Source organism: Ciconia boyciana, chromosome 1 (genome assembly GCF_034638445.1).
Source record: "Ciconia boyciana chromosome 1, ASM3463844v1, whole genome shotgun sequence".
Taxonomy (NCBI): domain Eukaryota; kingdom Metazoa; phylum Chordata; class Aves; order Ciconiiformes; family Ciconiidae; genus Ciconia; species Ciconia boyciana.
In genome coordinates this window covers 150,560,369-150,583,695 of record NC_132934.1, presented here as the reverse complement: position 1 = coordinate 150,583,695, position 23,327 = coordinate 150,560,369, and the positions used below count along the sequence as shown (strand labels likewise).

Sequence of the window (23,327 nt, the reverse complement as noted above, 5' to 3'; positions counted from 1 at the left end):
CTACCATGAAATGACTGAATACTACTTATTAATTTTTCAGGACAGCTGAAGTTTGCAGAAATCATGGTTGATGGTAGTGAAGACCTTGGTTAGATTGACACACATCTTGCATAGGTATCTCTTTTTTTTTTTAATTTCTTTTTAGTTTCAAAAAACATATTGACTGCACCCAAACCTGACCAAAAGCCGAAGTGACTTTCTACAAAAAATCTTTTTGGCAATCTAGTTGGTAATTCTGACCATTTTAGAAAGGATTTTTCTAGCAGTTGGGAGAATTAAGGCTTCACTATAGCTATCGCAGCTTCAGCAGTCATCTTTCTGTTTTCTAGTGCTTTTTCAGATACGAATCAATACAAATTTTACTTCATGTTTTTGTAGCTATTTTTTTAATGTGAATTCAGTCAACAATATAGAATGTTCCTAAAGAATTTCAAGTCCTATGGTGGTTCTTCAGAAATGATAGGGGAATAAACAATGTGTTGAATTTTGACTGGGTGTAACTTATACCTTTTTAAAATAAGCCTATTGTGGTATTCTGGCAAATGGGTTGGGAAGAACTCAAGATGTTTTTTCTATCATAAACAAAAGTTAACTGTATGTGGTTGGCATATAGGTCTAGCCCATTTTTAAAAACCTGTGAGAAAGAGAATATGGAATTTTCCACAGTCAGTCTGATCTGTTGCTTCTCTAATCTTTACCACAGAACATCTTAATGTCTAGTGTTTATCTTGTTGGCTAAAAATCAACCTAGGTACTGCCTATCCCATCACTGCATCTTTAAAAAGTTGGGAAAGCGTCTGTCTGTAGACATTCTACAGCTTTTTTTGTTGTGTGGCTTTAAGGGACAAGTGAAGATATGGCAACATTTAAATGAAAGTGAATACCATTTAATCAGTTCAAATTTAAAACTGATTCCTTGGGCCTGTATTTACACTGTCAATGAGCTCTTTTCAACTTCTTCTAGTTGAAAAGATTGCTGTACAGACTAAACTGTACAATTAAAGCAGTATTTTCAGTGTCTTAGATCAATTCAAACTTAATTCCAATATCCTAATTCAGTAAATTTGTAAATATTAGTAGTCACTCCATTGCAAAGATTGAAAACAGACTTAAAAAAAAAAAACCACCAAACTATTTTTGACACTGGTTAGCAGGGTGAGAAACGTTTGTACTTCAACCCTCCCTGGAAAGTCTGATGCCAGATTCTGAAGTTTTTCTGGTGCCACAAGATGCTGATAGTTGCAGATTTAAATCCTTTACCAGCATCCTTAAGAATGTGACCAGATGGGTATTCATCAGTTCACAGATTACCATTTATTGATGTAATAACACAGTCATAAATCCAAAACATTTTGGATATTTTGTGAATTAATCACCTGAGGTAGTTTTACTTTTATTACTGTAATTAAATTCCCTTTTAGCTTTAGTTAACTGTATTTTTACTTAGTACACTTGGATTTAAAGCATAGTTACACTAATATAAAGATGTCATGAAGTATTGTTTGTTTATTTTTATATTGTTAATGTTTGTCTGAAAAGGTGTGCCAGATAGCATTTCCCTCTGTTTCCCCTTCTATCCCCCACACTGGGATAGGTTTTAATGGCTTGCTAATGATCAAGATTAAGTATTTCCTTATTCGTAAAGCACGCACAGACTAAATGGACTTAAGCCAAGCTTTTCTCTTGGTAAATCCACACTCTTTAATCAAGGTGAAAAATCACCAATTATAATATCAGTCTACCCTACTTGAGGCCTGACACTCTAGCAATTCCTGCCTGGAATACGTTGCTAATGTATTGCAGTTTCTTTAGGGATTTTCATTGAAAATGGGAGTCTGTTATTAATAACAGCATTCGTTTACACTGCTAAATGTTAGAAAGCTGTATATTAATGAGAAAGTTGAAGGGAAGAACTGAGGGCATGTGGATGTAGCTAGGTGTATTTCCAAATACCAGTGTTGTCACAAATGGTGGATGCTTTGCAGAGCACAATTTAGGTTCCTTGCTTTTAGTAATTGTCTTTTGCCGTAGGAAGTATTCTGGGCATGAGGGTTTCATTTAATCTTGTGGTAACTAATTGATTATTCAGATTAAATAAATACCTAGCATTTAAAGTAAGTTTTGTGTTCTTTTTCTAGTGAACTTCTTGTAAACTTTTTTCTGTCTAGGCATGACCTTAACAGTAAAACTTCATAACACATGGCTTTTTGTATGGTTTGCTTGTGCTCCTCTTTTTAGCCATATTTTTATGTACATTGCATAATGTACTGCATATTGGATAAGTTGAACTCCTCTGGAAATATTTTTATTTAAAAACAAACAAACAAACAAACAAAAACAAAAAAACCACCCCACACTGGCAAACTGGCAGAAAGTCAGAAATATGGTCATCAGCTGGGGATGAGACTGTGAGAATCACCAGGAAGGTTGCTGCAGAAGTGAGGTGAGACAGGGAGAAAGTTGCCTCTGTGCGGTCAAGTGGGACCACCCTTGAGTTTAAATCTTTTTTTGTGCCTGCTGAATCATTGGGAACTTCAAAGATTACCATTGGCTTTTACGTTTGCAAATACCACGACCAAAATTAGAGGCAAGTCAGACTTATATCAGATAAGTCATTATTTGAATAAGAAAACTTAAACTTGCTGTGTGTTGACTTTGCTTTTAGTAAGTACTCATGAACAGTGTTGTATTCACACACTTTTGTGTAAGAAACTGGGTCTGGGCAGCGGATTCAGTATATTCAGGTACATACAATTTAAAATGTGGAGGATCAAGGCTTAATTTTGCATATAACTTGACAGGTCTGGTTGAAAATCATGTGTTCAGTGTTTTTGGCAGGTAGTTATTGCAGTAGTGACTAGCACTACATAAATAACTCCTCACAAATATAATAAACCTTTTTTCCCCCTTCTCTTTCATAGGTAATGTACAAACGAATCCTGCAGCAAGCAGGTTTTATACAGTTTGCACAGCTTCAGTTCCTTGAAGCAAAAGAACTCTTCAGGTAATTGTGTGACACAAAATTTATTAATTTATCAATTTATCTTCTTTAAATAAGGAGTTAGTGTTCTTGGTTTTAAAAACTTAGTCGCTTCAATGTTTTCTGATGTAGATGTGAGTTCACTATGATAAAATTATTTTGTTGGGGGTAAAAACAGTAACATTGAAACAACTTTATAACTGAAGAGTTAATGCAACTGATTTTTTTGTGTGCTAACATACAGTAGTATTAAGATTGTAACCTGAGTGTTATATATGTGTAGTTTTTTTTACTTTATGCTCATGAAGGTCAAGGCTTTATTGAGCCTGTGCTGTGATTTACAGCACGAACATTGCCTGGTTCTTTTTTTTTTTTTTTTTTTTTTTTTTTAGAAAAACAAACTTATAACAAAAAGTTACAATTTAAATATTATTGACTTTATATAATTGCACTAATTTTTTTGAGGATGCTGATACTGAATTTGTTTTAACACTTGTTCTGCTAGGCTTTTTCCAGGAGACAGATTATTTGTTCTTGAAGTCTGTACTAGCCTTCCTGATTTAGCTGTTTCAGCAGCCACTTGTTTACAAATTGACCTTTGTACTCCACTTTCATTCAAAAAATGCTGCTTGTTATCTTTATTTTACCTGATAATTTCATTTCTGCTAGCCGTGCCTCATTCTGTGATGGAGCACTGTCCAGAGTTAGTGTAATCCATGCTGACCACATAAAATAACTCTCCTTGTTATCTCCTGAAATTCACTTTAAATCAGTGTAGAGTCTATGGAATAGGATTAAGGTTAGACAATTTGCTGTACATTGTGTGTACAGTATAGGAAAAAAGTTGTCCTTGGGTTTATGGAAATGTATCAAGGAAAGTAAGGCTTTGGGGAATGTTACTACTGATGAGGGACTTCATTTTGCTTCCTGCTCACCAGGATAATGGGAGACACTGGGTTTGAATGGGTAGTGTACACTGAGTGAAGATCATGGAATGACAGGAAAGGCCTGAACAGCATTTAGTGACAATTTGTTTTGGCCACAACCGCTTTCTGTATCACCTTGTAATTTTTGGCATTAGTGAGCAACTTGCAGTCTTCCTCCTCCCTGTAATCTTGCAGACACTAGGCTGAATCGCTGCTGTGTTGTGTGTCTGAAGTAGAAGTACAAGCCGTACATAGTTAGGGATCCTTTATAGCATTCCCACAAAGCCCTTCCATGTGGCTTTCCAATGGACTTTTTATCTTTTTTTTTTTCTTCAGTGTGGCCAGCTTTGGTAAAATTGCTTGTTGAGGTTGTAGTGGCTATAAAGTGTCTTCATTGTCTAGGTGTGGTTAGGTGGCCAGACTTGCATAGCTCTGCAGCTGTCTTTACTATGGCTGACACTTCAACTTTTTTTCTATCACTTTATTCCACCTTGTCTGGCAGTAATTCCCTGTGGGGTCTAATCTGTTGGCCCCGCCTTGCTGGTAGTGGCCTGAGGATCTTTTAAAAGCAGTGAAAAGGGGGAAGTATATCCTGCGGGGAGCTCCAGCACCTTGTGGAAGTAGCCAAGATAAGTTATGCAGCCTCCATCCAACTAGCAGTCCATCTGACAAATGAGCTTTAATGAACAGGATCGTGAGAGCTCCTCCATAGAAAGAAACATGCTTCACAAGCAAATGTGCTGTCCAGGCATGAATTTTGGAGCTGAGTCGGCGTCTGAGGGTGTTCTCTTCCTCTAAAAGTCGCAACTCCAAAGCAGAGCAACTGTTCATGAATTGCTGAAGTCTGCTGGGGGGAAGAAGGCAAAGATAAGTTTTCTGTGCTTTTCTTATGGCCACCATAAGAGTATATACTAATTTCAGAGTATTTTGTTAACTTTGAAAAACTCCTTAGGGAATCCAGGTTCCCTGATTTTCAGCCCTGGTGAACATACACAGTTCGAGTAATATCTGGTTATGCCCTGATATATACTCAGTCTTGTTCATTTTAGACTTACTGATGCTCAGAGGAAAAATGGGAAAGATAATGGCAGTCTATGCAAGCACTTCCTCCCATCCCCATATGTTGCTCTGCAGGTGTTTCAAGCTAGTGTTAGTCAGAAATAACTTCAGTCTTAAAATGCCAAAGGGAAACTTGATACCTATCTGAGAAAAGATGGATTTAGCAGTGAAACACAGTGGCAGCAGTACGTCCAAGAAAACTTGATGTGACATGGGCCTACTTCTGGCCAAATATGAAGTGAGATTGTCTCACTCCTCAGAAAATATCTGTCAGTTACAGGCTAGCAGGGGAAATTATTATATTGGACTAAAGGTCTAATTTTCTTGCATTAATAATCCTTCTTGGATAACCTTGTCAAGATACAGCTATATCTTATATTTAACTTTATATTCTTAAATACCGAAACTTTTAAGAGGTATACTTTCCTGCTAAGTTCCTCCTTTTGGTTATGCTGATACTTCTGAATACTGAAGAAGGTTGAAAAAAGGAAGGAAGTGGTAGCTTTATTGAAACTCAAGTAGTTCAACAAAGGGAGGAGAACTTTCTTCAGCTGGATCTGTTAACCTTAAGCTGAGTGAGCTGTCACAGCAGGGCTTCTTTGGTCTGACAAATTCTGTTATAAGCAATAACAGAATTACGATTGACTGTGTTATATAGTTGTGATTTATATATTATTTTTTGCTATTTCATGTTGCTATCGTTGGAGGCTCTCATGCAGTTAGACCAAACAGCAATGTTTAGCAGGCCATTTGCTGAATCCTAAATGTCTTGCTCGGATGTTGGTAGCTGTCACAGTGAAACCATTTTTCTCCAGTGTGTTTGGTTATGTCCTTTCACTGGTTAGATGTTGCTTACAATCTGACATGCCACATACTGGAACTTTTCTGAACTTTGTTGCTCTTTTTAACAAATAAAAACATTAACTCTTTTCACAGTGTTGTCTCACCTGGGAAAGGCTATAGAGAGACTTACAGCTAAAGTCTCTCCTACACTGGAAAGGTTAAAAATTGCTGCTACTTATACCTGGAGACATAAGAAGTAGGACTCAGTGTGAGATTTGCATCTTAAACATGATTAAAGAATATAAGCTTCTATTACAGCCAGTGGGATCTAGGCAAAACAGCTGAATCATGTAGGCTTCTTTGACATCTCTGATATCTGTAAATTTAAGGGTCTGAATTTAGACCTAAGTTTCCTGAAAACTTGTAGATTCTGCCTGTTGCATTGTTTGTATATATGAAACCCAAAAAGACCTAATGCAGAATTACTCGAAGGGAAGCTGCCTCTTAACATCGACAGCTTAACTTCTCTTAAGAGCCTGTTTTCTATGTTGTGATAAGTTGCTAGCTATATTTTGCTAAACCTGAGATGCTAGAAGCTGAAGACGCAAATCTGTTTTTCAAGAGAGATGAGGTCCTTTGTAGCTGCTCCTAAACTTTTTCCTCCAAATGTGGTGGAAAGAGCCCCAAGACATCCACAGATCCCAGAAGCCCTAAGCCTTGAGATTAATGTTAACCATTTATGCAGGTGGGGTCTTTGTTTAGTATTTGGTATTTTTCTGAAAAAGTTTGTTGTGGATGGTACTGTGCTTTGAAGGAGGCTGCTTGACTGCTGATTACCATTGCCGTGGGGAGAGCAAAACTACAACGTGAGCTTGAGTCAGACCTGCTGAGAGAACCACTGGTGATTCACAGCCCAGGGTTTGGGCTAGCCTGAGTTGGAAGATGGTTTTGATTCTCCTTGTGGAAGCGGATGGTCATTAAGACCAGAATCTGTGAAGTTCAGAGGTGAAGTAGCTGACTACTTCCTCATCTAGGAAAAGTTGGATGGTAAGATGAAAGGATGTAGAAGCTACTGCAGAAGTAGGAAAATGTTTTAAAACTTACTAAAAGTGGCATGTTAAATATAGCATTTTTAACTTTTTCATCAGTCTCCATGGTCATAGTCTTCATTTCAAACTTAGGCCATCTACAAATACTTGACAGCATAGCCAGCAAGGGAACCAATGTTTATACTTTAATTTCTGCGGATTTGTCAAGACTCCTTGCTTCTGCACTAATTTTGAGTAGCCTGTTGATGTTACTCAAGTTATGGGTTAACTTTTGTTCTAAAACAAATCGGTGAAGAACCTTGGCCAGGGGGGGAATCTTTCTTTAAATAGGGGTAATTTTCTGGTGTAATACATCTCATGTAATGTATTTTATCTGGTGGTCCTGAGGTCTTAAACTTTAACAAGTAGTTGGACTAGCCAAAGCTGCAGTTTGATTACTGTAACGAGTTCATACTGAAAGTGCAAATGCTCTTTGAACCATCAGGTCACACCACTGACAGAACTTGCTACTTGGTTATTCTGCCTCTTAAAAAAAAGTCCTCATCTACTTGTGAGTTCCATCATAATGTAGATCTAAGAACTTCAAAACCAAATATCAAGTTTGAAAAGGGGGATTAAAAGGACATTTCAAGTGCAGAAATCTGCAAAGTAGATATGAACACTTTACTCTTGGTTAGAGGCTGGCCTTTCTAGCGTAGAGGTGCTTTTTTTAGGCAGGAGGAACTCTGTGTACAAATCAGAAAAACTTGCTATTCAAACTTCTCATGGGAAGGCTTCCCATGTTCAGATTTTTCTCTGTTGTGGTCCTTTATTGTTTGTGTTGCTGTTCCCATGCTTCGCAGTCACTAGGTTCTGGAACAGGATACTTGCTGCTTTTAAATTTGCTGTTGCTGCTGTCTCCCAGAATTTCATTCTTCTGGTCTAGATTTTTGCAGCCAAAGGACGGTATTTCCTTTTTTAAAAGTTCTAAATCGGTGTTGCCATGGTGATGCTTCCTACTAGTTCATATGTCCTGGATGGTTTTGGAACTCTGTCTCTGGCAAGAAGTGAACGACTCGGGGCATGCCCCACTGCTTTAGTTACTTTACAACAGTAGGGAAGGGATGATGAGCCTGCTTGTGAGGATCTTTCACACTTTATTGCCTGCAGAAATCTGCTGCTTCGTCTACTTCCATGGTTCTAACTTGTTTCTTTTTGGAATTCTTTCCAATCAAGGTTGTGAATGGAAAGTCTTTTTGAGGTTGCTGATACCGGAGAGATAAGAACTATCTTTTAAAAGTTTTATTTGGATCAAAATAGTAACTAACCAGGGTTTCTTTTAGAGAACTGTCAGTTCATGTTGATTTTTTTTTTTCTAGCAACAGTAGCTCCTGCATTTCAGGAATGCTTATCTTGAAAGAAGAATTCTGAATAATGACTTTGACAGTGAAATAAAAGATAAATCCTGATTTCTTGCTGTTCTTCTAAAGCAAGGCCTGGGGAGAGGAGTCATTCTAGCTGTGAAAATTGGGGAGGAGTTTGCCATGTGTGGAAAAAACTTCTCATTTTATTCTTCTGTCACAACATGCATTCTTCAGATGCTTGAGGAATTTCTTCAATCTAGGCTGAAAGAAAAATGTTTTGTGTAGGATATCTATGTTACAGTTTGCTCCTGGATAAAGCATAGATGCCCTTCACATGCGAAGTCGAAAAGCCACTCCATAGTATCTGACATAGATGTACACTCAAGACCTATGCCAGTACAATGGACTGCTACTTATTGGTTAGACGGATGCATAATCAGTGTCCATGGTTTGTTTTCAGAACCTCATTAAGAAGTGAGCTGGAGGAGGAATCTGGTGCATTTCAGGGTTGGGAAAAATGTTTTCATCATCCAAACACGTGTTCTGAAAGCTTTCATTTTCTACAGGAAGTTGCTGTTTTCTGCAGAATTACACTTGCACAGTCTTTGTGGATTGCCTGAAAGGGCTCACTCTCTCAATTTTATTTTATTTTTTTTTGCCTCCATCAGACTAGCTCCCATAATGTATGGATGAAGTCTAGGACAGTCCTAGGAACTGCACTAAGGCTATTCAGCTGATTTTTGTATATGCCACAGAACAGCTGTGGGATGTCAAAAGCAAAAGGCTGGTCAGGCTCCTAATTCTTTCAATGGCTAGAGGAGGAAAAAGAATGATAAACAAGTTTGGATAGAAATAGCAAAAGAAATTCCAAATTTGTTCTGAATATATTCTCTTCAGCATAGAAGGCAATAACTTTCAGAAACTGACAACCTGTTAGTGTCCTGACTCTAAGCATATGTGAGCACACATTCCTAGTATGTTATTTTTTTGTGCCTATGTATACTTTTTCTTTCTTTTTGCTTCATCTAGTTTGACACTGTAATTGCAGAAGCGGCCAGCTTGACGTCCGGGAGCTGATCTCTCTCTACCCCTTCCTGTTGCCTACTTCCTCTTCATTTATACGGTCTCATCCCCCTCTGCATGAGTACGCGGACCTAAACCAGCTGACCCAAGGGGACCAGGAGAAGATGACAAAATGCAAACGATTCCTCATGAGTTACTTGAATGAAGTCCGCAGCTCTGAGGTTGCAAATGGCTACAAGGAAGATATTGACACAGCTTTACTCAAGCTATATGCAGAGGCAAATCATGAAAGCCTGCTGGATCTGCTAGTTTCAGAGAACTTTTGTCTTTTAACAGATAGTGCTGCCTGGCTGGAAAAACACAAAAAGTGAGTGGATTTTTTGAGTATCACACCTTTGAGACCAGAGGGAAAATTGTCGTAAATGCTATTGGCTTCTAGAGCAATGTGTTCAAATCCTTGTAGTTTCTGTGCTTTCAGGTCCAAAAGACAACTTGGCCTGACTTGTCAGCATTTTAAAATGTTGGTGAAAAGGTATTAATTGACAGTCTGAGGTAAAGGAAATGCATTCTGTCTTATGCTGGTAAATACAGAGTTCTCCCTGAAAGTTTCTATGTCCAACACAAATAAAGGATTGGTACAAATTTGGAGGGAAAAAAAAAAGGCAATTTGTTTGCCCTTGTGACAGTGAGAGTTGAATGGACGCAGTAGTGGTACTCAGACAGAATGAAAAGATGCGTTAAAGCATGCACTACCTTAGGTAGAAGCTATTAACCAGCTAGTGGCTTAAAATTGTAGTTGCTTATTCAGGGAAAGAGATCTTACTTTTGAATTGCGTATTTTCTGTGCTCCCACTGATTCACCAAAAGGAGGTTGCTTAAGATGACTGCAAATGACTTCAAATTGGAAATGCCAGCAGGTGGAGAATTGACTGTCTGTAAGCAGGAAACACTAGATAGTAAATGTGTAAAATTCAAACTCCAGTTGTAGGTAGTGTCTCTGTCTTGGATTTAATTTCTTTAAACTGTGTGGTGCAGTAGTAGCAACTACAGCGGTGAGGAGGAGTCTTTAATTGTGGTTAGATTTAGGTTAGTTTCATTTATTTCAGGTGTTTTGTTAAATCCTCTTGGTAAGTATGGTTTGCATGGCAAACTTTTGCAAATGTGAATGGTAGAACATCGTTCCATGAGAACAGCCATTACAGAACTTTAGCTGTATTTTTATTACAGTACACAAAAAAACCTCTGTAATGGCACTGTACAAAGCTCTTCCTTGCCTGACTTGATTTCATGCTGCAGTAAAGAAAAAAATATTTCTGATAGTAAAATGGAGTCTTAAGTAAAAGCATAAAAATTTGATGTAATGACACCTAATTAACTGTTGGAGGAATATTTATGATTTGGAGCTGTGTGTTAAGTCTGTATATAAAATTCAAAGGACGGCATGGGCATCATCTCTAATTTGACACATACTTTGTTTAAGTTGGAGCTAGTAACTAGAAACTGCCTTAGAGACAGGAGAGACACAGACACATTTCTAGGACAGAACTTCTCTCCTTTGATTCTGAAAAAGAGCCTACAGACACTTGTTCAAGTGTAAACATGGCCATGTATATGTCACTGTAAGCGATTATTTGTTATATTCTGTGCTAATCAAACTGTAATGAAATTGGTAGGAAAGATCTAGCGATTTTAATATTATTTTTTCTTTCTATACAGGTATTTTGCCCTTGGTCTCCTTTATCACTACAATGGTCAGGATGCTGCAGCACTTCAGGTTAGAATAAAGCTTTTAGCATCATCTGTAAACCATTCCAAAATACCAGTTTACCTCTGAGATAAAAATCTGAGGTACTAATTTATCTGTTTGAAAAGTAGTGATGTGTATATATGAGAAACTTATGCTAAGACTTCCTTGAATAAATTAATGCGCTAGATGTGAAAAACCTGAAGAGCTTACGGAAGATGATAGCTATTTAGATGCTTGTATGCTATTTTTTTAAGCAAAACTGTGCATACCAGAACATATGTTTGTACTCTTAAAAGATGGACAGAAGTGCTAAAATAATCAAGAGATCACTTAAAAAGGTGTTTGAGGGACTTCAGGAACATATCATGTGCTGATTAGTCTGTATACACACAGCAAAGCAGTATTGTAATATCATGGCAGACACTGACAGCAACTGAGTTTATCTTCTTATCTGATGATGGACAGTGAACACATTCTGCAAGATCTGTGGCTTTCAGTTGGGTTAGTAATCCCTTTGGGGACCCCGTCCTTCTGATGTCACTAAGATTAGCAGTGGTCTGTAGACTGCAGTCTAGATAATTTTGTTATTCCTGTCTGCAAAGCTTCATCTAGAAAAATTAATATGTTCTTGATCAATAAATAGCATGTATGTCTCAGACCATATCCAGTACCTTCAGTACTTTGCCTTACTGTGTGGCTTTTTGAGTTGGTTAATCACAGTAACACTGTCAAATGCATTCAAGTCAGTTATATAAATAGTAATTTCCCAAGCAGAAAACCAGTAAGGACAGCAAAAACAGTATGCACCTTTGTCATACGCAAGATATTTTTCTTTGTGTTTCAAGGAACAAGGTTTATTGCTAAACTGGTCTGCTAGATGTGGCACCTTTTAATTCCAGTTATAACATGTATAAAAATAATCTCACATGGTACTTAAAGTTCTTCAGTCAAAATGAAAGAAGAGCAGAAAAACAGGTTTTCTTTTAAATTGTTTGTATCATTTGCTTTTAGTCTTGCACACACAGAACACATGAAAAGTATACCATGCATTGGAGAAAAGGACTTTTATCAAAAGCTTTCTTTGATTAGAATACCTCCTCCTGAAGTATTCAGCCAATCACTCTCAGAATGAGAACCCACATGATGTGGGGTCTGAATTAGTTGAATATGGCAGGTGCAAGAAAAGCCTGTGATGGAGAGGAGGCATAAATTTAGTGATCAGTGAGGTCCCTTGCAATTCTTGTTCCTAGGAGCTCTTTCTAATTGCACAAGTACTAATAGCTGATACTAAGTGTTGTAGTAGCTCACATAAATTTTGAGTTGGAAGAGCTAGTACATGCTTTAAGCACTTTAATCTGTGTGTGTTTTTGTTGCAGTTATGGGTGAAAATAGTTGATGGAGACATTCAAGATTCTACACGTTCAGATCTTTATGAATATATAGTAGACTTCCTTACGTTCTGCTCAGACCAAGATCTAGTGTGGAAATACTCTGAATGGGTTTTACAAAAAAATGAAGAGGTTTGTGATTGGTGTACTTTTCACAAAACATCATAAATATAAAGTATTTTCCTGCAGTGGTGTTTGGGTGTTCATTAACCTTGTTCCATCTTGACAGCTAATTGGACCATTTTTGCAGAATATTTAATGCCAGTTAAATAGTGATCAACAGAAAAAAAACTTTCAGGTTTCTCAATTATTCTAAGTTCCTCTGTTAACAAGTGCTAGTGGTAACTGCCTCTTTTTCTTCTGAAAACGAAGTTTAGGTCATTCTGTACAATGAAAGATATAGCATGTCTTCTGTTTTTCTTTATATTAAGCAAGATAATTTTCAGATCTTAAAAAAAAAAAAAAAAAAATCACCTAACAGGTTAACTGTTGCTGCTGTTTCTTTTTTTAAAGGATTCCAGGGACGGGTGATATCTGTGTACACTAGGATGTGGAATAAATAGCCTTCATTCAAGACAAAACCTCATTGCTACAAGAATTAACTTAATCCACCAAAATTTAAAAAATAATTTTGTAATATCCATTAGTGTGGTGTGCTGTTAAATGAGATGCTTGATGCTGTATCAGACAGTCTGTGCTGTTGGAACTTGTCACTGCCTAATTTGTATTAATTTAAAGCTCAGTTATAACATGCAATGACAGATTTCTAAACTTTTGTTTCAGTCATTATAGAAGTGTCTTGCTCTGTGTATATCATCACATTTGATAAGGCTATAAACATTCTGGTCTCTAACTTACACTTTCTTGCTGCAAAGGCTGAAGTCTCTTGTTCTGCTATTATGCAGATCTGTTCAATACTTTTTGTGGCTGGTGGAGTTTGTGCCCAAAACAAGGTTTATAGGCTGGACAATGTATAGACTACGAATTGAGGTAATGGAGATAGGAGTAAGTGAGATCACGATAAGCACAGACTAGTGTAATCTTGGTGGTGTTGAGCAGGGTTTTGTGTTGTCTATCTTCCTGAATAATGTACTAACTAATCTGATAGTGCTATTAAATATTTCAAATAAAATGGTTGCCACTGCCAGTGAGTTCCTAAATGCAATTAACTCTTTCTAGGTTGGCGTACAGATTTTCACTAAAAGGCCTTTGGAAGAACAGGAGAAAAACAACATTAATCCAGATGATATAATCAGTTGCCTTAACAAATATCCTAAAGCACGTGTTAAATATCTAGAACATCTAGTATTGGAAAGAAAAATAGAGGTGAGTCCTACAAGAATACTAAAAATAGGCATAGGATTCAGAATGCAGACTAGGATTAACAACTCTGAAAAAAGCCAAAGTCTAGAAGAAATAAGCATAATTTGAACGCTTTCAGATGTACTCGGAGTACTGAAGGAGTGATTTTAAGATTAAAGTAGAAGATGAGGAGCAGATATCTGCATTATTTTTAACTTTTCAACTTTCATGATGGCAAGACAGTTGCTTTTACCTCCCCTCAGAGGGTTGGATTATTTTTTTTTACATCTGATCGTTGCATACTTTTCTGTTTCACTAATGAGGCTCAAACCTCCATCTGGAAAGATCATAGAAAAATGGTTGAGCAACTGCTAATCCTATTGCACTGTGGCAGCAATATACTAAAATTGTTAATTCAGCGTTTTACAGGTAGGTGTGTTTATTCTGTCCTTCTAGAGAGATTTGAGCAATTAATGATAGATTTAAACCATGCACCTCTCACTGTAGAATTCCAAACCACTCTGGATGTTGAATGTCCAAAAGATGTGTTCACAAGTTGTAAGTGACAGCGTGTTCTACCTTTGGGTTTTTAAGCACAATACAGAAGCAGCCAAACATTGTGGTACTTGGATATGAAACATTTTAAGCACAGGAGAAGTTACTTTAACCTGCAAATAAAGCAAGGAAATTAACATTGGAAGAACTCAGCAGAACTGCTGACCAGTTCACTAATTTACATTCTTCAAATACACATGCTAGATCAATGGTTTCCCTCTGTCGCTCTTGCAAATACGTCAAGGTGTGTAGCACCTTGACGGATGAATGTACTAGTTTCTGATGTCATGAATATTTTCAAACAAACTTTTTGAGTTAAACATAGTGCCTTGTAGAATATTTGTATTAAAAATAATGTATAATTAAATATAATTAAATATTATAGTAATTACTCTACGTGCTAGTAAAGGCTGGGTTATACATTGATTTGGTCTTTAGAAAGTACCAGATTATTGTGAATGCTTTAGTGAGAACGTTTCAGTCAGTCAAATCATCAACTTGTTTTGATGAATATTGGGTAGTGAATAACAAAAAAGCACTGTGCCTTTAGAGCACTTGTCTACCTCTGGTGGCTTTCTCAAATTTTACTGCAGAAATAGAAAAGGTCAAAGAACATACCTGAATATGAGGAAGAATTAATTAGATGAAAATTACTCGTTTTACAAGGGAAACAAAAGGAGAAGACACAGTAGAAATCATACTTGTACTCAAAGGAGAGAGATCTTCTTTACTGCATTGGCTTTCATTAGGTGAACTTTTGAAAGGAAATAATTTTTGCACAAGGAAAGCTATTTATAGAGCTTGTTTATTTAAGGTGAAGAAGGGTTTAGGAATAAGGTGTTTCATATCTACATTTTGGAAATATAGGTGTTAATGAAATAGAGAATCCCATAGTATAGGTATAGTGTATTTTGTGAAGCTGGTCTGAATAAGTTGTCTGTCTGCATGAACAAAAGACTTTCTCATTAATTTGAATTAAATGAATTAAAACACATTTCTATGTAATTATGTAAATATTTGTCACTGTTATTGATGGGGAGAAGGGGTTGTCTTTTGTAAACTGAGCTAACATTGTTCTTTTCATCTGTAGAAAGAAAAGTACCATACTCATCTAGCTGTCTTGTACTTGGAGGCAATACTTCAGCTAAAATCTGTGACCACAGATAATTGTACAGAAACAACTGAACTGCTGTTTAAACTACGCAGTCTTCTTCAGAAATCTGATCTTTATAGAATTCACTTTATTTTGGGTAAGATGCATGTTGTCTATTATAAACGCTATATGTCAGTTCTAGCAGGAAACAAAATAAAGTCCTCAAGGATAGAAAACTGAAAGAGCTGAGGTTTCTAGGTGTATTTGGTTGATAGGCTTACCATCTGTATTTCTAACAGACACAAGTTAATTTAGAAAGCATATCTGTTAGTGTTGTCTTTGAGCTCCCATAGCTCGTGAGGTACAATGGTATGTTTGCCACTGCACCAAAGACAGAATACCATAACTAGCTAGGAAAAATATCTTCGTACAATCATCTTCTTAATTTTAATCAGTTTCTTAATGATGAACATGTAACTTGTGACAATCTTTTGCAATGTAAGACTTACAAGTTTATTTGTTAGGCAGTCTGTTTCTCAGTGAACTGAAGTGAAGCTTTGAGGAATCTGATTACCAAGGACTTGTTTGTTGTCCATAACCCACTCTCACCCTGAAAACTGGGGTTCATGCTAAACAAAAATGTGAGCATCTTTTTGAGTGAAAAGCGCAACATGTGTCTAACTGTTGGTATAAGGCAGGCAACAGTTTAGCTCAATTTTTTCCTTGGCCACTGCTTATAATGGCTAATTTTTAATGTTTCATCCACTGGAACAGACTGCTTAACTGCAACAGTGGATGAAAGGGAAATGACTTGTTATTGTAATGAAAGATGTGACATGTTTTTCTGAAATTCAGTGGAAAAATCTAGTGGATGTAGAACTAAAAATAGCTGAGTAGCAACTAAAATAATTTACCATTTAATGTCCCCTTGCCTTTCCAGTCAGCAAAACATTATATGACAGATAATGTACAAGTATAACACAGTCATTGAAACTCTCGCTCTCTTTCATCTTTTAATTTTTAAACAAATTTTTAAGGACAAGAGTTACAAGATAGATTATTCTCTTGAAATCCATGTACTCCAAAACACAGGACTTCTTACATGACAATTCTTATCTTACATGAAGGTGAGATCAAGGCATGCTACTGTTTTCCTCCTTGATAACCCAAATATTTTGGGGAGAAAAACATTTTCTTTCCATACCTTTTACAGAGGCCTATGCCAAATCTTTATCACCTTTACAATAAGTAGAGGATTTTCTACTTTGTCTTGAAATGCCAGATGAACTTGCCATTCCCTCTGCCTGTCGCTGAGACTTTAACTAACTGTCAGACTGGATTAAGGGTTTGTAGTGTCCTTTTCTTAAAGGGAAGTACTGTTTGATCTTTATTGTCTTTTATGGCCTTTAAACTATTCTGTAATTCTCTATAATTTTGGGAGAAGCAGAGGTTAAAAATATTGCAGCTTCATCTTACAGTTTATCATACATGGTAGTGTGTGCGGAAATGTGCAAGACTGACATGCTAGAATTTAGAAGATGTCAGTGACATTGGTTTTATAACCTGTTTAGTAATTTCTTTTTCTCATATTTTGTGGTGCTCTTTTGTTAGAGATGTGTTTCCATACATCTAGGTATTCTTGTACTAAATACCTGTCCTTTATAGCTGCCAGCACCCCTGCAAAACTAGCAGCAGTTGAGTTCTGTGGGCTTGTTTGCATTGACTCTGGGAGAGGGAGTAGTTGCCTTCTCCACTGAGCAAATATTGCCTTGTTTCTCATTTAACAGACAAAATTCAGGGCACAGACCTTCATATGGAAGGTGCAATTTTATATGGAAAGCTAGAAGAACATGAGAAGGCTTTGCATATCCTTGTCCACAAGTTAAAGGACTTCCGTGCTGCTGAAGAATACTGTATGTGGAACTCTGAGAACAGAGACGTGCAGTACAGACGGAGGCTTTTCCATATGCTGCTGTCAGTGTATCTAAATCCAGGCACTTCGGATTGTGCACTAGTCATGGCTGCTGTGGATCTCTTGAATAACCACGCTGCTGAATTTGATGCAGCTCTAGTTTTGCAGCTGGTGCCTGACAGCTGGTCAGTGCAGCTCCTCTCCCCATTCCTGGCTGGAGCAGTGAGGCAAAGCATTCATACACAAAGAATGACTCGGACTGCACTTGGGTTAGCACAAGCTGAAAACTTAATCTACAAACACGAGAAGGTAGGTTGTGTTGTTTTTTTTGAATAGAGGCACTTTGAAGCTTTACAGTTAAGTCCTTTGACATGTAATAATCAGCAGAAGTTTGAAGAATTAGGACTAAGTTGTCTTCGTGTCCTTGGCAGTTTTACTTGCTGCATTTATTATTTTTTTGCCATAACGACTAGATTCAAACTTAATTTTATGCTTTCTCTGTAAAACAAAAGGGAAGGTGGGCGCCTTGAAATAGGAATCACTTTGAACTTCTGGGCTGAATGAAAATGAATCTGGGATTTACAGGTTAACAAAGTTCTTGCAGAAACTTTAACAAATGTGAGTTAGCGTTTTTTCACTAGGATTGAGACCTGTCATAATTTGCAAAAAAGTTTACCCAGCACTTAGTATTAATTGAAGCTTGTTAGTAGCTTTTGTTAGTGGTAAATTCACTTGTGAAGCTTTCTTCTATTCCTGGCTAGAGCTGTGTTGCTTAAAGCTCCCAGTAGAGTCTTAAATCTGTTTAGTTCTAACAACAGTATATCCAGCAGAATCGGCCTGGAATAAAAATGCATCAGTGCTCAGTTTTCTCTGGCTTTGTCCTGTGACCTTGTTTAGGAAGCTGCATTGGGTTTTCAGTTGCATTAAATGTGTGAGTGTTTTTCTTTATTAAACAAAAAAGGAAAAAAAAAAAAAGAAGGAAAAAACCCAGTACTTAAGAGGAAGCATGAAAATGAGTATGAATGTGGAAATGGAATTCAAGTTAAATGGTTCAAGCTGTCTTTTCTTACTACCTCTATCATTGACCAGGTTTGTCCACTTGGTACAGTTGGAATTATATGCCTCAATTTCCCTTCCTTTCTTGCCAGATTCATGTTTGGATTTTTTTCCCCTCTCTTTAGGTTAAACAAAAAGGAACCCCAATTCTTCTTTCGGACAAAAAGATCTGTCAGGTGTGCCAAAATCCTTTCTGCGAGCCTGTATTTGTAAGATACCCAAATGGGGGTATGGTCCACACACACTGTGCTGCAAGCAGACATCTGAATTTAAACGTGACTCATCACTCTTCCAGCTCCAGCAATCAGACTTGAAATATGTTCCAGTCCCACAGGTTCCCATGACTTATACCCCACTGAAAGTGGGCTGGAAAAAAGAACAAAGTGCAGCTACTTTAGGTATAAATCAAGATGAACAGCTAGTCTTTGGGTTAACGGGAAGACTTTTAGTAAATATGAAATATCGCCACTTATCTTTTTGATTTCTAATGAATGTAGATAGAAAAGAAAATTCACTACCAGAAATGGAGAGGTGCAAATATAGGCTCTTCTGTATATAGTAATAAACAATTAAAGAAAATGAGCCTTTTCTTCACAGTAAGGATGAATGTTATGGAGATAAGGCAAACGGTTATTTTAAGAAATGTCACTTTGCACTGAATATGGTGTTGATAAATTTGTAGAGGTGGAGATTGCATCTATTGGAGTTGGAATTCTTGGAACATTACGTGACAAGACTGGCATCATGCAGCTTACTATCAAGACAAAAATGTGCATTGGTTATAATGTTTGCTGCAGCATGTCCTCTTTTGGGCTGACTTCTCTTCCCCAGGATCACATTATGAACTTGATTTTTGCTCTACAAATTGTTGGCTTTTGATGCACTTTTTAGTACTCCCCATACACCCACTCCCCGCTATATAGAATTTAAAGGTAAGCACTGGTCCATTAGGTTTCTACTCCTACAGTTACTGTAGTGATTTGAGTGGAAACTGATCGCCTCAGTCACACAGCTGTGCTTGGAAGAAAAAAGAACGAAGTTGGATTGTCTGGTCAGACTGTAGTCACTTTTATATGGGGGAAGAGACCTTAACTTTAATATTGATTTATTTATTAATATGCAAATATACTGTACATACAGTTGAATAAATTGATCTTATATCATTCTGGAGTTTCTTTGGAGGATAAAGATGTAGCTGATACATAAGTGTACAGGTTGTGCTAAATGTTTGCTATAACATAACTTAGGCAGATTGGAACTCCACAAGAATAGGTTTTAGTACTTGTGGACGACGTGCAATCAAAATCAAGGAAAGAAGGTATAATTGGGAAGAAATCTACAAAGTGCACTACAGGGGTACTGGATTTGTTATATTCTACAAAACATTCTGTAAACTAAGGTTTTTCAGATAACAACAAAAACCCTTTACTTAACTGCCCTGATAAGTATTCACATTGCTATTTAACCATTTTAAAGCAATCAGCTTCCCACAAGAGATGTTAAAAAATGATGAGTTTAAATAAAAGTTAAGTATTTCAAAGTCAAAGCATTTCTTTTAATTCTGTAAAGCTCTAATAAATCCCACCTTACTGACCAGCATGCAATTGAGTTAGTATGGTTGCTCACTGTTTCGGTGTTCCAAATCAGACTTTCAGCAAAATGGGATATCTGCATGGTATCTTCTAGATGCAGTCTCTGCAGGGGTCTCCTGTTATGGAAAGGTTGGCTTATGAAACAGCCTTGTAAGCATTGTGCTGCCTCCAGGAAGCGGCAACCAGACTACATCCAGGGGAAAAAAAATAGCCATTTCTTTGTCTTTGAAGCAAAATCTTTGGATCTTTCTCTTTCCTGAGTTTGAAATTAGAAAAGTATAGCTGTTGTGTTGGGTTTTTAAAAAATAAATTAAATCCAAGTAAGGAATTTTGTAGTGCTTCCTACTAAGACATGTAAGCCACGTATAGTGAAAGGCACCTTCGAAAAAGACAAAGGTGGGCATTTCTGACTTCATTCTGGCATGAGTGATTCTCTTGTGTTGCGCTGGTATGAGCAGATTCTTCTGTATCTTGTATTCGTGGTTTTCAAACATTGTGTATACAACTGGCAGTGATGACAGACAAATTTGTAGTCCCCTGTCCTCAAAATACTTGCTGATAGAGAGCAATTGATTTTACAAAGGTCTGATAAGCCTTTTGCGTACAGTAGCATGCAATTCATAAAGACTTTCTTTTGCTGCAAGCATCCTCAGTGTGCTTTGCTCCTATCTAATAAGGAGGTACTAAAACAAATATCACTCTCTGTGATTAAGACTAATTCTAGCCACTAGGTAGCGATGAACTTAGTCTTGTCAACTAGTGTTGCAATGGAATAGAGATCATATCATTTCCACACCACAAGAAAGTTCTTAATTGTTATTGCATGAAAAGGTATGGCTGTAAAAGATCAAACAATTCTTTATTAATATTTGATATTTTTTCAGATTTTTACTTTGGCTAAAATGCAGCAGTAACAATAATTGTACATACAGAACAAATACAGAAATCAGAGTAATGCAAGGTGGCATATTTGCAATCACAGATGACCAAAAGGATGATTAATATTTAAGTTGGGGGATCTAATTCTTTTAGCCCCCCCAAAACGTGGTCTGGAAAAATATTGACATTTGATTCATACACTGTTACCTGTTTCTTTGTTAAATTTTTGTACTAGAACTCCTTTGGATGAATTAATGTGGAAGTCTTACAGTAACAAAAAGAAAAAGCAAAAAAACCAATGTGAGGCTGAGGTAGAGCAAGAGCTCAGCAGGGAGGTGGCAGGTGGAGGATGCTCTTCCAGTGTGCGTACAGCGCTTGAGCAATTGGCATAATGCTCAACCAGAGGAGATGGCAGCCTATGTCAGAGTGGTGCGTGGTATTGTGTACTTTATCACCAGGAAATTTATGAAAGGCCCTCGGATTCCCTTGGGTAGGTCAACTACAACACCCCTTGGGTAAGAGAACTTCACAGTGGAGAACCTGAGTTCATTTCTCCTTTTATTTTGGCACTGTCGGTTTGCTCATTCTTGGTTTTGTACCCGAAGTCCTGGGACAGCGTTGCTACTGGGGTAAGTTCTTCTGGTGTGGCTGCAGCAGCAAGGAGGGAATGAATGGTAATCTGGCTATTAATTGCTGACTGGATACGCGAAGGAGGAGAGGCAGGAAAGAGGAATATTTCTTTGACCATCCTTCTAGTTTAGAAATCAAATGGGTTCTGGGAGTTTAAGCTTGATGCAATCTTTTTCTCTCCAGTTAGGGAATGTGGTGTCTTAGACCTGCCCTTGGAGAGATGAGATTCTGTCAGATTATTTTTTCTTGATTTAGCTTTTGCTAAATTATTTGTGTTCATCTCTCTCACTTTTTTTTCCCCAATGAGTCTCCTCCAACTTTGTATATGTGAAAACCAAAACAGTAGTGCAGATTTTTTTTTTTAATGTGACAGTGTGTCTGTGATTCAGGACACAATAAATGAGATTAGTCTCTCACACAGATGCTTTTGCAGATATTGAGGCACGTTTGCTTAACAGGTAGCTTCTAATTACAGAAATATTGCAGCTCTAACTTTTTTTTTAGCCATTCTCTGTTACAGTCACTGATACATACAAAAAGGACTCATTAAACCCTTTTCTGCTTTCTCATATCTCCATGCTTCCTCACATAAAAATTACCTATGATGTGTAAATGTCATCATATGCAGTTTTTCCCCTCTCTAAGTCAAAAAGAGGGGAAAAATACTAATGAGAAAAAATTGCCCCGAATCTGGCACTCTGCTCAAAACAAGATTAATGGCATTTATGAGAGAGAATTCTGTTAGATCTTCATTTCTATGCTTTAAAGGGATACCTTATCACATTGATAATTCTACAAGAACACTGATCTGAAAGTCTGGAGAAAATAAGCAGTTGGGTTTTGTTGCACAGAGCACCACAGATACCTATGAATGGACTTCTTCGGGCAGCCCATTCTGTGGGGGCTCAGGTGTGCACAGGAGCCCGGCTTACAGTGAGAACTCCTCTCTTTGCTCCCCCTGCTCCCAATCTCCAAAAACTTCCCAGCCTTTGTTACCTGATTAACATCACTCTTCTAGCGCTTAATTGACATGGGTGTAAATCTTGAGTTCTGGGTGGACTCCTGAGCACATCTGTCTTTGTTCAACAAAATGTCACATCAACCCCATGCCACCTTGATAATGTCAGCTGTGGAAAGGTGGTGGTAGGGATGGAGTATGCGTATGTTTTCCGAGGCCTTTATTACATGTTTGAACACACAAGCATTATCCTGACTCTGCTGAATCTTTATAACGTCTGTTCTTTGCAGGACTTCTATCCTGAATGACGTTAAAAATTATTTTATTTTATACAGCTGTATGAGGAAGTAACTTTTTATTACTCTTCCCAATTTGCTGCAGTCGCTATTCAGCATAGCTCTAAGTGTTTTATTAACATCCTGCTGTTTATAATAGGCAGCAACTAATACATTTTCCTTGTGAGCTCTCCTCCTATTGCCTGTATTTACTAATTAATTTTTCTCTTGCTGTATGACACTTCGGGGCTTATGCCTTGTGAACACTGATAATTAGATGTGCTGCTACTTTTAAAGGGAAAAGAAGAAAAGAAATAAATGACATCCTGTAATGTCTGATTGATTACAGAACTGAAGTTCCCCTGCAGTAAATTTGTTCAGATGGAAATCTGTACTGTTAATGCTTTCTGACTTAATGGTTATGTTGGTGAACATACACAGCAGTATGTGGAATGTACAAATGTACAAATATGTTGATTTTTAATAAAAAAATCTTTTAATTATGTTTCTGTCATTCATTCCTAGATATATAAACCCTGGGATGTGAATGGCCAAATGAAGGAGAAAGATTCTTCAGTGGTAAATAGAGGATTCATTTGGGTGACTGACAGAGGTGGTCAGATGAAAAGGCTGAATTAAGCAAGTGCAGGGTGTTAATGGAGATTAACAGGTGTTCTTAAACTGGTGAATTTCACTTTTGGGAAGAAGTTTTACTTTGTTTTTACCTCTTCCTTGACTGAGTCTGGGTTTTTACAGATTCAGATGAAAGCAGCTACT

The 23,327-nt window shown here is 37.2% G+C and overlaps 1 protein-coding gene across 2 annotated transcripts in view; it reads left to right on the top strand.

Moving 5' to 3' along the window:
• TGFBRAP1 (transforming growth factor beta receptor associated protein 1) overlaps positions 1-18,532 on the top strand; it is a 37,708-nt gene extending 19,176 nt beyond the window's left edge. For both annotated transcript variants that reach the window (XM_072849769.1, XM_072849768.1), the window contains exons 5-12: positions 2,922-3,004; positions 9,189-9,530; positions 10,880-10,937; positions 12,287-12,430; positions 13,478-13,624; positions 15,246-15,405; positions 17,036-17,469; positions 18,342-18,532. In XM_072849769.1, coding sequence (XP_072705870.1) covers positions 2,922-3,004; positions 9,189-9,530; positions 10,880-10,937; positions 12,287-12,430; positions 13,478-13,624; positions 15,246-15,405; positions 17,036-17,469; positions 18,342-18,530 — 1,557 coding nt within the window. In that variant the 3' untranslated portion in view covers positions 18,531-18,532. The remainder of the gene's footprint in view (positions 1-2,921; positions 3,005-9,188; positions 9,531-10,879; positions 10,938-12,286; positions 12,431-13,477; positions 13,625-15,245; positions 15,406-17,035; positions 17,470-18,341) is intronic.
• The last annotated feature ends 4,795 nt before the right edge of the window (positions 18,533-23,327 follow it).